Genomic DNA, 17,976 nt, shown 5'->3' on the forward strand with positions numbered 1-17,976 from the left:
TATTGCTACGAAATAAAATGTATGTGTGCAGCAAATGAAATTAATAAATCTCAAAAATTTATTAATAAATTGCATACTTGCAACATTGGCCGCATGTAATTCATTCAATTTTAGAAATGAAAAATAAAAGCTTTTTGCTCTAAATGTTACAGCAATAATGAATACTGACTATTTCTCAATGCAGTAAGGTAAGAATAGTATAAGAATAAACTTAATAAAACCAATTTTAGGATTTAAATTATCATATTTATTTTTATAAACTATTAAACAAGTACTATAGTGATTTCATAGAAATATTGTCTAGTGTGACCAATGTGCCTGTTAAATTCTTCTATTCAAGGCGTTGATTGTGGGAAACATTAAATTGTAGATTGTGGCGTATTAACTTAGATAATAAGTAAGTTCAGTTAATAATTTAGTATTATAAATTATTGTAACAGTGGACACACAGTGAAATTCAGGTCGCCCTCCTCATTTTGTTTAACATTATTGGGTTGGATTAGTTTTTAGTCATAATAGTTATTATAATTAAATTCTTTTCAATTACAATTATATTTTTGTTGCTTGAATCACATCAAAACTAAACTGTCATAGGTTGTTCGACAGTAGTATTTCTCTTTAAATCGGACACGGTAAGGCAGATTTTGCAGTAACGCTTGGGAGGTTTTCAAGCTGGTCACCCTGTTCGCTATTGTGTCAATTTAGTATTGATTTTGTAAAACTGTCCGCTCACGGCCCGCCGCTGTTGAGTGGGATCTCCGACTCAATAATTATCGTTAGTAGTTTATATGGTACCTCCGTGTAATAAATATGAATATAACCGGATTTACTTAACTATTCAGGTAATTATGAACATTTATTGTAATAAATCGGTACTTATAATATTCCGCCGCTTATGAATTGTATACTCTATTATGTGGGTGAAAATTAATGTAAAGAAAAAATCTCTCTAAAAGAAATTTCCTTACTCTATCAAAATTACCCAATGCATACGCGATTTTTTTTAAATATATTTGCGATATTATATTTAATCTCAGTATGACAACTTTGCGTTCATGTTATTTGCGAATGTTTTCCAAGTGTTATATTCATAGGAAAAAAGTATTGTTCTGTTGCTAAAGACTCTTATCAGAAGTTTATTAAAAAAAAAACTTTATGTTTCGTCCATTATTCTAATTTTATTACAAAATTAAAAAGTATTTATGCTTTTTTTGTATAATTTATGATATTATATGTAGTCACCAAAAATATAAAAAAAATCTCTGCTTACTACATTGCCTAGAGTTCTAACTTAAATGTTTGTCAACCTTGTATGCTCGTTGCAAATAAAATTTTTTGTCAACATAAGACTTTAAAGAGACATCACTTTCAGATCTTCATCCATCATGGCTCAGAAGAATCAAATGGCAGAGATAAGATGCATGGAGCCAGAAAACTATCGGAAATACTTTCGATCCCTATGTTGGAGTGGAAATAGGTACTTTACAAAACAATTAAGGCAATCAATTAATATAATCAATCTGTTTCATGTATTTCATGTTTATTATTGGATTTTCAGAAAATTGGACAGACGAACTGGTAGGAGGGGTATAAGAAAAGATAGGTCGCGGAGATCTAAAGGGCCAAATGCATTTGCCATATGCTTTGCTCCGGCTTTACTTGGCAATCCATCGCAGTTTGCTGTTTATGCTACCGTCCGAAAGTCTATTCTATCCCGATGGAGACACCTACAAGGATCAGTAGCTGATTTATCTGATGAAAGTGATAATGATGATCAAAATCAAGTTGCAAATGTTAAATTACCAAAAGTATGTTTCATTAATTATTATCATCATTGTTACTATTTGCTATAGATATTGTACTAATATATAACAAAAAAATATATATTATACCCGTGTTATTTTAATTTTTTGTTTCTTGTTTTAGATTACTGGAATTGGTCTTCGTACTGTTTTTAGTCTAATTGATCAAGCAAGGTTTAAAGATACCAGTTTGTGTGAATCTGCACTTCGGGCTTTGCTTGACGTACTCCAAGCACATGCCCCTGAAGATTTGTCCCATGAAAATACTGAGGTAATTCAATTTTATATGGACCCTCACTGGACCCAGCAGTATTAATTTTTTTATCCACTTATAGATTAACTTTATCTTAATTAACACTATATCTTAATTTTTTTAATTAATAAAATTATTTTGTTTCTTTCAACAGATAATATCAAACCTTCATGATATTCTGGTCGAAATTACCAGTGGTATTGGAGCCTCTGGAAGACCAGAAATCCCAACTGCACTTACATCTATTAGCAGTTCCTGTCTCATTGCCCTTTCTGTTGCTAAGGGTGAAGCAGAACTCATTCTCAACACTGTAAAATGTCTCATCATGGTTTCTCCAAGTTTATCTGATCAATATATTCAGGTAAAAACCAATACAAAACCCACATTTTTTCATTGGTTTTTGTAGTATGTAACAAAAACTTTACTCTTAACATTTTTAATAACAAAAAGAAGTAGCAAATTCCGTATTTATCATTGTTTTCACTTTATTTGTCATAGTTTTATAGTTTGTTGTAACTACACATTTTCATTCACCACATACACACAACTTAATAAAATAATTCTGGTTCAACTGGGCATAGTTAGATTAGATAGATTTTTGCTTTGTGACGTAATGGACTAACGAAAAATCTTAATTCATATATTGCATTAAATTTACGTTAATTTGATAAAATAAATATTGTTAAATGTACTGTTAAGGTTTTTAGTAAATAAATCAAGATATTGCACAATAATCAAGTTTTACTAAAACAGTATGCTTACAATATATTCATATTGTTTTACGTCCGTTACGTCACTATATTCAAGTAGCTGTAATTCTAAAACTATGTGGTTATTACTACATAATATAACCTAAATCGAATAGTAGAAGCACTAATATTTCATTACAATACAAAATAATACATCAAATCCTTCTTATTTTAATGCAATTTGCTTAATTTAGTCCATTACGTCACGTATGTGACAAGTAAAGAAGTGTGTGGCTAGAAGAAACGGTGTATTAAAAAAAAAACACTTGCATGACCAACTGTGTTTTATTAATTATTGATGAAGTACAAACATGAATCATAATGAAACTGTATACTTAAACCTAGATACAAATACACTTATGAAACTACGAGTTTCGGGCCAGTTTTATTCATAATTTAATAAATTTAGGTGACTGCCCCTAAATCACCCGAGGCACTAAGGTCTTAAACTTCTTATAGTATACTTATTAACCCTTACATGACTAAAATGAACTGCCGGGTCTCGTAACATATATTCTATGCAGATAAATAACAAAATCCCATTGGCTCGTAAATATACAGGTTACAGATAGACCTCTAAAAGAAAATAAAAAGTTAATTGTTTTACATAAGAAAATGCTAAAAGAACATAAACAAAATAAAAATAGAACGTATTATGAAATAGTCCTTATAGTTCCATTACGTCACATTTTTGTCCACTAATACAGAACCTTATGTAAAAGACGTTACGCATTACGCCAGCCGGTATTAGATCCCAGATTAAAGATGTTTCTAACCGAAAGTTTATAAGGAAAAAGCAATCCAGTAATTAAATAATAAATTACGCAATGTGGGCAATGACTAAGAATTCAATAAAACTAAGCTTAACCGTCTAATGGACAGTCCACCATACCAAATTTTGAGGACAACACTAATGGTAGCTTTTACTGTTTAATAAGGTTTTAAATTGAAAGCCTCGTATAAAATCATTCGATAACACTTACAACTTTACAAAAAATAGCAAGCATTGATATTAATTTTAGCTGTGAACTTGAAAGTGTAGGGGTCTAATATGAAATAAACGCACGTTTTGATTGTTTTATTTCCTAATATAAACTTAAATGTTACGATCTTCTACGCGTTTAAACGCTATAACTACACAGAAATAGATCCTTAAGAGTAAAATACCATTTATAAGCTTCCTGAAACATCAATGGACAACAACATACTCTTGTTGACTACTACTACTACTACAAAGATAATATAGGAAGACTATTAGTTCACCTCCAGACTCTTGCTGACTACTACTACTACAAACAATATCGGAAGACAATTAGTTTAACAACAGACTCTTGTTGACTCCTACTACTACACATAATATGGGAAGACAATTAGTTCTACTACAAACTGACGACTGAAAACTAACGTTATGTATATAATATGGAAATTATCATTCATATTTATTAAGAAGTTATATTAAAACTCTATTATCACTTCTAGGTACCACAAAATCTGACAATGTTACAACGGAGTGTGCAGTCTGTCATACTAGGTTCACCATCAAGAAACCTTTGGTTGGACTATGGAGTGCCCCATCAATGTCTAGTGAACAGCTTCCCAGTAGATTTACCAGCACAGCTGATTACTGGGCCCCAGGAACTTGTAATACGTTCCCTTGTATCTGACGGTTGCTTCTTGTATGTATTTACGTCCCGGGGTCTTTTGAAAATTGGATCTGGGTATGGCAATTCTATACGGCAGCATGTGTATCTATATAAGCCAGATTTCTTTGCCTCTGACCGACATGGCTGGCTTGGACTTTGTAAGGTATGTTTTGATAAATTTTGTTCTTAATTATTATATATTGTAAATCCTCTAACATCATTACATTAAGCGTCAAACTCGCTAACACGTAAAAATTTCTCGACTTTGATTGGTTTACCTTGTGCATTAAATTTTTACTTTCTTTTGTTAACTCTTTATAATGTCAGTGTACACTGTATATTAATTTGAAATATAATAGGTACCTTACAAAATAATAAATATAAATATTTATGACGATTTGGTATTTCATTTCAGGATAAGTTATACGTGAGAATTGGCCGGAAGAAAACTGATATTTATGAGATAGATAAAGATACATTCGAAGTTAAATGTGTTCTACATCTTGAACCTGGGACACCAATTGCGATTGAACCAAAATCCGCAGTGTTTTCTGACGCTAATCGGTTGGGATTAGTCTTACTCACAAATTTTGTAAGTATATTAAATTAGTAATTTGTTCATAAGCTGCGAATGCTGCCCGAATTTGTAGTGTTTAGTGATTTTGAAATTGAAAGTGTTTTAAAAATTCTGATTTTATTTTATATCCCACAATATTTTTTTCAATCGAAACTCAACTAAGTGCGCACTTATTAAAAACTTAAATCGCTGAAAATTGATATAAAAAATAGATATTTAGTTACAGTATTTAAAGTTTTAAAATCCTCTTAAGCGATGGTGCTTTTCTTATCCAAATAATTGATTGTATACGATATACTTTTTTTATCGACTTCAAAAAAACTGAAGGATTTATTTCTCTTTATTTGTTTTAGTCATATCATTGTATGTGTGTTCTGTAATGATATATCATTACAATGCGGTATAATTTATTTATATATGGGGTGTAATTAAATGTATGTATATAATAAAATTAATTCCAGGACAATCTAACCATCAAATTCTATGACTTGGAATCGACTTGCAACAGCCGTATAGAAGGTAATTCGAGAATTGTGGAATCTGTCAAGGAGCTTAACGTTCATCTCCTTAGGCGAACATCTTTGATTCTTGGGCGGGCTCCATATGAAGACGGCATTTCTAGAAGAATTACCGACCTGGACGCACCAGTTGCCATTCAGCTTGATGATAACGAAGATGATCCACTAATCGCTATAAGCGCTGGACAAGATTTTGGATTACTCACAACAGCTTCTGGAAAAGTAAGAATACGTAAAAAATTAAATTTTTACATTATTTAATTGTTGTATCAAGAGTCTCAGGCCATGATTGTTGAAAGAACTCGATAAGTTATGGTATCGATGTGACATATTATAGAAGAAATAAAATGTATTTAAAAGGTTTTATTTTGTATAAAGAAATACGAATGAACGAGAATTCTAATATTAAAAATGTCAAAGAAACTCAATTGCACCTCCACCCCGTTAATACAATTGATACAGATCAATGTTTTGAGCGTTATAAACTACATTTTCAGTGTTAGCTAAGTGGCTCTCACCCTGTGAAATTGTAGGTTCGATCCCTATATACCAATGAACTTTCTGTCTATATGTTCATTTAACAGTCGCTCCTACGGTGAAGGAAAATATCGTGAGGTAACTTTAGACCAAAATAGTCGGCGACGTGTATCAGGCCTAGAAAGCTGGTCGAATACTTGCCTATTAAAAAAAATATCACGAAACATATACAAAAAGGCCAGACCAGACCAGTTTTTTTACGGAATCAAATGCTAAAACCCCACCAAAGCTACAAAAAAATAGTCTTTTTTGTAGCTTTGTAGGAACTGGAGAATTAGTGTGTGTATTGCGTATGCAAGTCGAAGGGATTTAAGTTTACCTAGACACGCATCCACCCATCCCCACACTTTTCACACACCTCAACAAGCATATTATTAGTATATTGTCTTTGATAGTACATGTAATGATTAAATAATTGTAAATAGTATCTTTTTCTTAGCTGTCATTTAAGTGTTAATAACGTTCCAATATTTTGAACTCTGACGATGTAGCTAAGTAATACCTAGAACCCATTTAATTACATACAAATTTAAATTTATTTCTAGGTTTATTATACTGGAAAAGCAACGAGCCTGGGTTATAAAGTGTCATCATCTTATCTAGGACGCTGGACGCTTATGAAAGAAACAGTATTTGTCAGGAATGATCAACCAAAAGTTAGAAAGACCAGAGTGATACAGGTAATTGATAACGTCATATGTACACGTTGTGTGGGATGTATGGTGGCACTTAATAAGCGAAATAAAAAGCTTTATGTACATGAGGAATGAACAATTCTTAACAATTTATTTCCACCACAACCACTGAAGCGCGGTTCCGGACATTACGTATACATACGTATACGTAGTGTCCGGAATGCGATCAACATCCTTAAAATTCATTATTGGTATAATTAATTACTAATTTTCCAAAGACATATTTAATTATACGCCTTAATACTAAAATAATATGATTTAATAATAAAGTAAAACACACAAATTTTATACTTCGGTCCCTGCAACTATGCTTTTCTATAAAATTATTTGATAAGAATCGAAAATTATGTAAAGGTTTATACTTTATATAAGCCAAATATACTGTATGACACTTTATCTATTTTTATATAAATATTTAATAGCCGAGGTCAAAATAAAAGGTATTTTATATACAACTACTGTCTGTTTAGGTCGCGGTTGGTCATGAAGGCGTTCACGCCATACTGGTTCTTGACAATGGTTCGGCCCTATTTACCGGCATCGCACGACGCGGCGAAGACGGAGATGGAAACAAGAGACGATCACCTAAACCTAGCCGACCTAAGAAAATTGCAAAGGTAAGCAATTGAAAACTTATATTTCGATCAAATATTTGTAGGTTACAAAGAATTATTAATTCTTTGACTTCACCATTTTAACTGTACTAAACTCATGCTAGATAGGTAATGGAATGGTTTAATATCCTAATATTATAATTTCCCGTGTTATTGTCGCTTATCTTTTATTTTATATAAAAATTAGAGTTACACTGTTACATTTAACAGTATTGTGAATTAACCAAATATTATTTTGAAACTGGTAACGGGTTAAAAAATAATATTTTTTAAATATTTGTAGCACTTTCAAAGATATTTTGTTTTATATTGCAGGCAGGGAATTTCTACATAGTGTACGCAGCTTGCAACTATGGTTCTACTGCCCTGGTTACTCGACAAGGAGTTGTCCTTATGTTTGGAAAAGACACACAGCATTGCGATTCCGCTGGAATAGTGACTGGTTTAAGACACGAAAGGATCGTACAGGTATCTTTTACCTTTAATTTGCAGTTATATTAAATATCGTGTAGACTCCGCATCGGAAGCATGCATACAGTATGTGTAAATTGTATCTCATTGTGATTTCTTGTATGCGGAAAATGAAAATTTGGTACTTCAGTGCTAAGTTCGACTCCGAATATTACTTTTACACACTAATTCACAAAATTGGTTAGAAGTACGATGTTTTAGTTATAGAAATATAAACATAAACCCAAGAAATGTATGCCGTAGCAAACAATATTTCGTGCAATGATTCTTACGAGACTGATTCAAATAATATACACAGGCATAAATACTAATATGTATATGTCATGTCACGTTTTTACTTGAACAATACCGCTGAAATCTTAATTTAATTGAATAATACATATTATTGTATCACCAGGTTGCCTTAGGGAAGGCTCATGCAGTGGCATTGACAAACTTGGGTCAGGTTTATAGTTTTGGTATCAATAATAAAGGACAATGCGGACGAGAATTTGGGTACACCAAGGAAAGTAAGTCATTTGTAAAGAAAATTTGTTTTAATGGCTATCGTGTCATTGAATAATTATTCGCATTCTCCAGTTGTTTACGCTCCACTAAACAGAATGGCCAGACATACTTATTTCAATAGGCCGGGTACATTAGATATTTTAAGACTCGTTGAACAATTATTTAAAAACTTACACGAATTAGTTAGAGAGTGACTTTGATCACAATATTCACAAGATTCGACGAATGATACAAGGAAAAATACTAACAGGGCAAAGCTATATCTTTTGTCACGTAGCATAAAAAAGGACGCTCTTAGGCGGTAAAGCGTTACAGCAATAATATGGTTGATAAATATTGCAGTATTTACGATGCAAAGCGATCGTTCCAGCCGTGGGATACGAAACGTTCATACAAAAAATATTTGGCAATATATCCCATTCTTAAAGTATTGCTGAGTATTTCATAGCTTAGCCGTAAATGCTGGCTACCAGCCACTTCCTTGCAGCTATACGTTTTCGAGAAAAAATGGCCCGTCTAGGAGTCCTTTAACTGAAATATTTCCGAAAGGAAATTGATAGTTTGCCTTTATCAAAGCTACTACGAAACTATTAATAATATCAGATAAATACTACTGAAGTATAAATAAATAATTAATTAATTATTTTACAATATTTTCCATCCCCGTTTTGCATCATCTGTTTCCCGACAAATCATAGATACGTTATTTTTGCAAATGACGTGCTGAACTAAGAACTGCTCTTGAGTGATAGCACTGGTACTTATATTTAAAATGTCATAATGTTTACGATTGTGTTGCTCGTCTTATTATACTTTGGAAGGACCGCTAAATTGTAATTGAAATAAGAAGTTCTACGTACGTAACATTAATAAAGCTTAATTGTTAAAGGCTCTTGTCCAACCTGTTGTATTAAAAAACTTTGAAATTGCAAATAGTGTCATAAATTTATTTCAGAACCATATCCACAACGAAAGTCGTCAAGAGACGAACCAAATATTTGTAGCGATCAACATACTTGGTTGACGGATTATTGTCGAATTTGCGTTAATTGTCGGGAATGCACGGGCTTCGCTGGGAACTGTAGTTGTGCAGCCTTGCCCAACCGAATACCTGGAGAGTGAGTATACGTGATTTTTATATGCTTTTTTTACTTAAGAAATGTTTTAGACTTTTAAAGGCATTTATGTGGCCGTCGGAAAACACACGATTTTCAGTGGGTTGTAAAAGTTTATATTAAAAAACATTGCTATGAAAGTAATCTTTTCAGATTCCATAATTTTAAACGTTATTATTGACGCAACGTAGGACAACTTTGGGCATATAACATTTGAACTAAATATATTTTTTACATCGTCAATTTTATAGTTACTTCCGAAATTAGGTTCTTACGACAGGAGTTAACAATGGCTCTGTTTTTTTTGAAACTCGAAATGGTTTATTTAATAATAATAATTTTAACAATATTCGCATCAAACGCTCTGAGAGTATTATTTTTATTTTGTTTAGAAAATGCGGGTGTGGTGAAGGTGAAAGCGGTTGTAGTACGTGCGGCATTTGCCGTCGTTGTGCGGAGGTTGCTGACATGACTCGTGTACCCGATAGTGAGGACGATATATCAGTATACGATATCGCTAGTAGTAAGTTTCAGCTTTGCTATTATAGTTATTAACGCGAGTAGAATTCGTGTTACATTCAGTATTTAAAAAAATTTAAAGTTTACTATACGTGAATATTTTGGTATGTGATTTTAAAGTCCTAGTTACAATAAGTTGTAGAAATTTTTTAAGGGACCAGCAGCCAAATACGCTATAAAAATGCATGGCTCGTGAATATAATGTTTTTAATTATAAATATGAAGCTAGCTTCGCGTTTCGTAATAGTTCTTGTAACAATAATCCAACTTTGTTTTCTTTCACCATATTTTCATCTCTAAAAGTTTAATTATGTAGGATTGTTGTTGCACAAAGTACTATTTCTATCTTGGTGTATTATTAGAAGTATTAGTAGAACCTTTATTTTGAAGTATAGTGTTATAAAATGTTTTCCGCGTACAATGAGCTGCGATTTGCAAATGCGCGATAGTCTGGCTAATATTTTAATTTTAATACGATATTTATCTTAATGTTACTTTGTACTGCTACTGTAGTATATGTAACCGCTTTGCGCGTACATATCGTGTAAGTATGTATATATTTATATTATATATGTATATTATTTTACGTTGTTGTATGGTTACAATAATTTTTTTACTACAAAATGAGTAAAGAAAAATTAGTTATTTTGTTATCAGTAAGCTTAGTATTAAAGGCTAAAAATTTTGACTATGTGACTATTCTGTGTGATTAAATATATTTATTTTGGGTTTAACTTAGTAATTCTATTTATAAAATATGGACTGTTGGTCAAAAAGTGCTTGACTATATGTAAAACAAAATAGTGAATTAATTTAACGCGTAATTTTAAACATTACAGCATCCGAACAAGTTGTGGAGGATGAAATTAAATACATGCAATATGAAGCTCATTGTTCCAAGGACGAGGGTGAGAAAGATACTGGGTTCAAAGGGAGTAGCTTGTCACCAGCACGTATCCCCTTACCAGGAGGGCATAAGATTGAAGCTATAGCTTGCGGCCTACATCATACAGTTTTGATGACTCACATGGGTAAGATGTATTATTATTTGCAATAATAATACATGTTTTTGTGAGTTATTACTAAAAAAAATATTATGCGCTTCGTAGAATATTGGCTATTCCGAAATTTTGGATACAGTTCATAGAAGACGATAATTAATACCACATTTTTATTTGCAGGTGACATTCTAACGTTTGGTTCAAACCAATTTGGTGCTTTGGGTGCAGGGGATATTTCAGCCCATCACAGAATTATACGTGTCAGGGTTCCTAGAGCTTCAGCGATCGCGGCTGGCAGTAATCATACTGCAGTTTTGACCAGGGACGGAGAGTTATATACGTTTGGAAATTACCAGGTATAGTTTTATTTTAACTGCCAAGACAACTTTAAGTTATTATAGTTTGCCTGTTCAAGTAATATCTGGAAAATCATAAATGTCATTAAAAATAATTAATTTCTTTATTTGAAAATTAGTATGTTATTATCTTAATATATATAAATCTCCTGTCACGATGTTTGTCCGCGATGGACTTCTAAACTACTTAACCGATTTTTCCAACTTAAGAGATAGGATAGCTTAGATCTTTAATTATAGTCCCAATTTTATTTTATTGCAAATTATTTGTCTATAATTAATTGACAGTCACAATTATCTGTTAACTCCAAAAGATTCTAACAGATGTCGATACTTTTCGACTGGATTGAGTAAGTAATATGTACTGTTGTTGGATTGTGTAAGTAAGATGGCACTGTTATGGTAAACCGACAAACGTGTCATAAAAGCTACAATTCTATATCATGATTACCACGTGTTATTGAGGCTAAAGTATAAATTAAATTTATTTTGTAGTAAACGAAATACCGTGAAATTCAATTATTTCTTAACCACGCCAACCACATGTTACTTAGACCGAAGTGTAAATCAAATTCAAATTATAGTCACGATAATACAGTGAAATTATTCTTTCGTGTATTAAGGCTAACTAAAACCACATTAAAGAGAAACGAAGTTCGCGGGGGAGTTATGTTATATAATTTAATTATTATTTTTTCACGAAAATATTTTAACATATAACACGGTTCTTTTAAAAAAGACGAACGATAAAAAACACATACAAAAAATTTATGCATAGTTCATAACTAACAAAAATGTTTAAAAAAATAAACATGGTCGTTGATATAAGCCGATTTGCTTTACAGAAAGGTGCGTTAGGCCGGCCACGTATTGACGAACCAAGAGCTGATAGATGCCCGATTTGGTACGCAACGCCTGGAAGAGTACCACGATTAGGGCCCAAGTATAATTGCAAAGCAGTTTCAGTCTCCGCATCTGGAGATCAAACTTTTGTACAGGTACTTTAAAATCTTCCTTTAATATATTTGTTATGTGCCGGTTTTAACATATAGGTTTTCTGATACTGTTGCGATGGGTTTTAATAGGACAGTATCTTTTAAATATTTTTTTAATTCGTTTATTATCAGAATATCATTTAAATGGTTATTTATGTTTCAGGTTTCGCAGGCTGTGTTAAAAACAGATACACTATTCAGCGCAACTATAACGGCAAATAAGAACACCATAAGTAAGTCCTAATTTACAAATAATTAATTAGTAATCGTAACAATCAAATATACAGTATTTGATTTATTTATAATAAAAAGAAAATTAAAACAAGTTTTAAGAGTTTGTGGCAGTGTAGTGTACCTTTACGGCTCGCAGTATTTCCTCGATTTATTCATACTTTAATTTAAAAAGGTATAGATAATTGGCAAACAATTCAGATGCATGTTACATGTGTTAAGAACAATTCTTGCAAATCTTTATTGATATCCGAATTCGAACTAGTTGAAGAGCTATTCCGTCAAGGTTATTTTGGGATATGTTTCAAATTTGACATATTAAAACAGACATAAAGGAATAATTTCATTTGCTGTCAATTCAATCTTCATGCTGTTTTTAATCGTCTTAAAAAAATGTACATTTTTAGATGTATAATAATTTTTATCATTAAGAAAAACACTTTTTGAACGGATTTAAGCTATGTATTATTATTAAAAACTTGTAATTATTTACATAATTTTCAGCGTGCGTGGTCACGGTGACTGAAGACAAAAGGTGTTGAATGTCAAAAGTATCACAGCTGCAGAGAAAGTTGTGTTATCTGTATTTATTGACCCGAAGTTGAAGTTTGCAAAAAACCCGTCATCCTTTAGTCGATATCAACTTCGGGGTTATCAAGTTGATATCTATATAAGTTTTTAACAATAATACATAGCTTCAATCCGTTCAAAAAGTGTTTTTCTTAATGTGTAAATGCTATGTTAACAAAAGGCAATACCAATTTTTATCATATAACTTTTTTTCAGTTATATTGCCCAATAGACCGGAACATACATTCAAGTGCGTAACAATCTGTAAAAGCGATGGCTCCTGCTACCCTTGGACTGGTCCTGAACAAGTCGATTTTGTCAACACTTTGGCCTGTCTCGATCCTTTGTATGACGTATTATGGTGTTACCAGCCCCAAATGAGAGTGATGAAGTCATACAACATACAGGCGTTTGACGCACACAAACTGCAAAGATGCTGCAAAAATGACCCTGAAGGCTTCATAAATGACATTGACTTTGAATATCCCCATTATGGTATAATGCGGAGGCTGGAAGAATTTAAAAACCTCGAGAATTTTGAATGGATCAGTAACAGTGATGATCGGCCTGCCGATGGTGTTGCCATCGCTAATATATCAATTTTAAACCAAGACCTTGCTTTGCCTTGTGCCAAAGATTGCTCCGTTACAAGAATACATGCAGCATTACATTTACTTGGATGTTTAGATTCCCTGTTATATGCACATGACAACAGGTCAGTAAAGGCATTGATTTTGTATAACAAGTCTAACACTATATTTTATATAATACAATATTGAAAACTTCCATTTTTTTGTATAATTTATAGCCCAGCTAAATAAAGGCTGACTATACGTTTCATAATCTGGTTTTAAATCGAACATTTTATTTGCACCAGTTACATACTTAAATTCAGCAAAACGCAAAACCATGTATATCCTTCTCTTTCTTACTTTATATTTTTTAGGCTGTCGCAAGTGGAGTGTAAGAGAGACAGCTTATCGATGCCCATTTCGCCGTTAAGAGAGGATTACTTAACGGTCAATCGCTTCGAAAGTCACGGCGGTGGTTGGGGTTACTCAGGACATTCTATTGAAGCAATCCGTTTTATGAGCGACACTGATATCTTACTCGGTAACTTGCATAACATAGTAATTGGTTTAATATAAAAAAACAGTATTGGTAAATTTGGCTTATACTGAGTGTTTCAAACGAGAATAATTAAAAATAAAACAAGCAGTTAGATACGTGCTCCCCTTAAATAAATTTAGGTTTAGAATTGTGCATTTCTTTTCGTCTTATAAACAAATACCAAATAACTATCGAATTTGATTAATAACACACTCAGTTATTTTTCGCAGGACTATAAATGATATTTTTTTTAATTAATTTTCAGGTGGTTATGGCCTCTTTGGTGGGCGTGGAGAGTATACGGCCAAAATTAAACTCATTGATATCGGTACGGAAGGAGGAGATCAGGAAGGTGATGGAGATGTTCTCGCTGAGACTGGAGAAATTCCATACGAATGTGCACCAAGAGACAAATTTCCTATACTATTTGAAACGCCCATTGTACTTGCGGTACGTTATTGTTTTTCAAATTATATTCCTTCTAGACATTATTTTCAATGGAAATAAATATAGCATATTCTCATTCGAGCATAATATAGTAGTAATGTTGAAATATTTTTTTAAATAGGTAGGTTGAGTTTATTAGTATAGCCAGAATATTTTCTAACATTTCTATCTATACTTTTACATTTATAAAAAAAACTAGTGTTACATTTATTGATGTAATTTATCTTAAATTTAAATATACTTGCATTCAGTTCATCTATAAACATATTTCAATTTTGAGTTTGCTTAAGTGTGTATCAGAATGCCTATTATATCTGATTATAAAAAAATATTGTTCAGGCACAACGATGGTACGTAGCTTGGACGTGCATTAACGGTCCGTCATCAGATTGCGGCTCAACGGGCCAAGCGATCGTTATCAATGATGATGTTGGATTTCACTTCAAAACGTCAAAGAAGTCGAATAATGGAACAGATGTCAATGCAGGTCAAATACCCTGCCTTCTTTACAACGTAATTAACCATGAACATGTACCCAAACGACGCAAGGATCCCGGCGAACCCGTAATTATTCTTTCAAGGAACATCTCCAGAAAAGTAACAGTTGCCTGCTTCAAATCCCTGATAACACTACTTCAGTGGAGCTGGAGCACTTTCAAGGAGCTACTCCTGGATACAAATGGACAAATACCTATAAATTACCAGAAACTAACAATTATGAAACACCAGAAGCGCTTGGTGTACGTGATTCGAGCGTGCTTGAGGCTCATTAAGACGTATGTCAATGAGATATATCCACAGAATAACAGGAAACGAAATTCCCAAGAGTACCTGGCATATGTTGAAACAATAGCGGATATTCGGAATCTGGTCCAAGCGATCATGGCTGATCAAACACCCACATGTAATATGTTGCCTCGTAAGCCCGGTCGGAATAAGGCCCAACGAGTATGTTACGTACAATTCGCTTTAGAGATGACAAATGCGATATTGAAGGAAGCCCATGAAACAGTGACCGTATGCTTTCATGCGTTTTTCCCGACTCCAATATTGAAATGGCATCACCTATGCTCGCTGCTATATAATGTCTCGGTAAGTTTATAACGGCGTAATTTATGTGACTTTGAAGTTAAAAATTGAACCGGCATACATCTCGGTGTGTGTTAGGCACAGAAGGCTGAAACTAGATGATATTAGAAAAATAAATGATCACAAAACAGATATGAAGTCCAGGCATTAAATGTGTTTTTTAATAATTTTGAAAATGAGTCTTATTTCATTTAAAACAAAATTTACTTCAAAAGTCCAGTTTTAAGCTATAAGTCATATAAACACAGTTGACAGATGAAAACTAGGTTTGAATCCATAATACAAGCCATATGCTATTTGAACTATACTATACTATACTTTATGGATTGTAATAAAAATAATTGATAAATATTTCTGACACTTCAAGCTAATATAATACTGATTTCAGGATGGCATAGTACCAGCCTCACAGATCCGTGAATTGACATCTACATGTGCTGCAATGTGTGGGTTTCGAAGCCTTCGTGACGTGTTACAATATATTGTTCCCGTTACACAAAGCTGTATCATGCTTAATGAGATGAGGAAAGAAAGCAGGGTGAGTTTTTTTTGAAATATTATTATTATTAGTGGTTATTATTATTATTATACTATTATTATTATTAGTGGTATTAATTATTGGTAAAAATTATCAGTTAATAAATAAAAGTATTTGACAATTAAAAGTATACGGGACAAACTTTGATTTGTTAGGAAATAATTACTACACTTTATTATTGCTGGCGATGAAAAAATAGGGACACAAAGATTCCTTCTCGCCCGATCTTCGCTCTATTTGGGCATAAATTCTAACATGAATTACCTTTATGAATAATTGATTTCATTTATACATTTAGTGTTATTATTTTCATCAGGTGGTGAAAGATGTTCCAAGTAAATCAGCCACTGTGCCCCGTTCAGCACATTCTCAACATTCTCCGAAGCCACCGCCGATTCCACCGCGCGCTAATCGAGAAGCTAGGGTAAGATAACTATTATTGTAATAGTTAACATCGCTAACGTTGTTTTTCGGTTCAAAACCCGCAGCTGAGTTTCATCATCGGACGTCGAGGCAAAGTATGAAATTCCATCCTTATCACCTCAACGTCCGTCGTTCCACAACTCAGCGTTATAAGGCAATTTTTGTCGCACACCATCACTATGTACTACCCACTAAAGTATTTCCGATTCAATTCGACTTAGGGCCCTTCAAAAAAAGAGCGTACAACTATATATATACGTTTAACACTCGCTCGTACGACGAACGTATCTAACGTGGGGATTAGGGAGCGTTCCAGTATTACGTCACGCAATTTTTAGAGTTTCTTGATCTCCCCCCCCCCCCCCCATGAATCGCGCCGTAACGATTCTGTATTCAATAATAAAATGTTTCGTGACCAACCCCAGTGACTCTTTATACCTAAAACTTACCAATATGTGGTATAAAGTACTCGAAAGTGGAAAATAATATTAACAATAACGCGTAATTCAATCATTCAATCCCCGCCCCGCATCCTAACGTTTTACAGGAGGAACCCCGCCCACCCCTCAAAATTCGTTACGTAATACTTGAACGTAAACCTAAAAATCGACATTTGTCGGTCTACATGCCTAATGTCTTACATGAAAAAATTATCACGGAACGCTACAGAAATCTATATCCGAGACCAAGCCACCGACTTTTTTAAATCAAAAATTTATTAGAATCATGCTAAAACCTTCTGTGAGATTGTTAAGTCTTTTTGATGTATTTGTGCCATGGTGACATGTTTTGAAATTGTATTCTGTTTACAGCCACATAATCCCGCTTGGAAGTCCAATCACACAGACTGGCATCTTTTGGATATAATTCCGAAATTACTGGATATGGTAATGCTACCAATTAAAGATCAGATGATGACACGGCAATGTGGACAACCCCACGACCATGGCGAGATACAGCAGAATGATAAACTCGCTGACTACTGCTGCAAATTTATTGTGAGAATAATCGCGGAATTGGCGTTCAGTTCAAAAAATATTAAGGTAATTTGTTTCACATTATTATTAGTTATTGATTTTATAATTAACTGATATTAACAATGTGACAATGTTAGATTAAACTTGCAGTTGCACTTAATACACGTTAGAATTTTTCTAAAAACCTTTGCAAACTTTTTTATTTTTTTTATTATTATATTTGTTTTATAAGAAATTTT

General features: G+C 32.9%; 1 protein-coding gene across 1 annotated transcript in view; it reads left to right on the top strand.

The window, feature by feature from the left end:
* The first annotated feature begins 741 nt into the window (after positions 1–741).
* The window catches only part of LOC123718469 (E3 ubiquitin-protein ligase MYCBP2), an 85,582-nt gene continuing 68,347 nt past the window's right edge, over positions 742–17,976 (top strand). The window contains exons 1-25 of the mRNA XM_045674985.1: positions 742–842; positions 1,373–1,477; positions 1,559–1,808; positions 1,927–2,073; positions 2,210–2,416; positions 4,284–4,610; positions 4,863–5,039; positions 5,486–5,764; positions 6,625–6,759; positions 7,245–7,391; positions 7,704–7,856; positions 8,257–8,368; positions 9,322–9,484; positions 9,874–10,004; positions 10,840–11,031; positions 11,182–11,357; positions 12,203–12,355; positions 12,516–12,585; positions 13,370–13,868; positions 14,100–14,266; positions 14,529–14,713; positions 15,050–15,802; positions 16,188–16,337; positions 16,654–16,761; positions 17,573–17,803. Of these exons, the coding sequence (XP_045530941.1) occupies positions 1,386–1,477; positions 1,559–1,808; positions 1,927–2,073; positions 2,210–2,416; positions 4,284–4,610; positions 4,863–5,039; positions 5,486–5,764; positions 6,625–6,759; positions 7,245–7,391; positions 7,704–7,856; positions 8,257–8,368; positions 9,322–9,484; positions 9,874–10,004; positions 10,840–11,031; positions 11,182–11,357; positions 12,203–12,355; positions 12,516–12,585; positions 13,370–13,868; positions 14,100–14,266; positions 14,529–14,713; positions 15,050–15,802; positions 16,188–16,337; positions 16,654–16,761; positions 17,573–17,803 (5,004 nt within the window). The 5' untranslated portion in view covers positions 742–842; positions 1,373–1,385. The remainder of the gene's footprint in view (positions 843–1,372; positions 1,478–1,558; positions 1,809–1,926; positions 2,074–2,209; positions 2,417–4,283; positions 4,611–4,862; positions 5,040–5,485; positions 5,765–6,624; positions 6,760–7,244; positions 7,392–7,703; positions 7,857–8,256; positions 8,369–9,321; positions 9,485–9,873; positions 10,005–10,839; positions 11,032–11,181; positions 11,358–12,202; positions 12,356–12,515; positions 12,586–13,369; positions 13,869–14,099; positions 14,267–14,528; positions 14,714–15,049; positions 15,803–16,187; positions 16,338–16,653; positions 16,762–17,572; positions 17,804–17,976) is intronic.

Source organism: Pieris brassicae, chromosome Z (assembly GCF_905147105.1).
Source record: "Pieris brassicae chromosome Z, ilPieBrab1.1, whole genome shotgun sequence".
NCBI lineage: Eukaryota > Metazoa > Arthropoda > Insecta > Lepidoptera > Pieridae > Pieris > Pieris brassicae.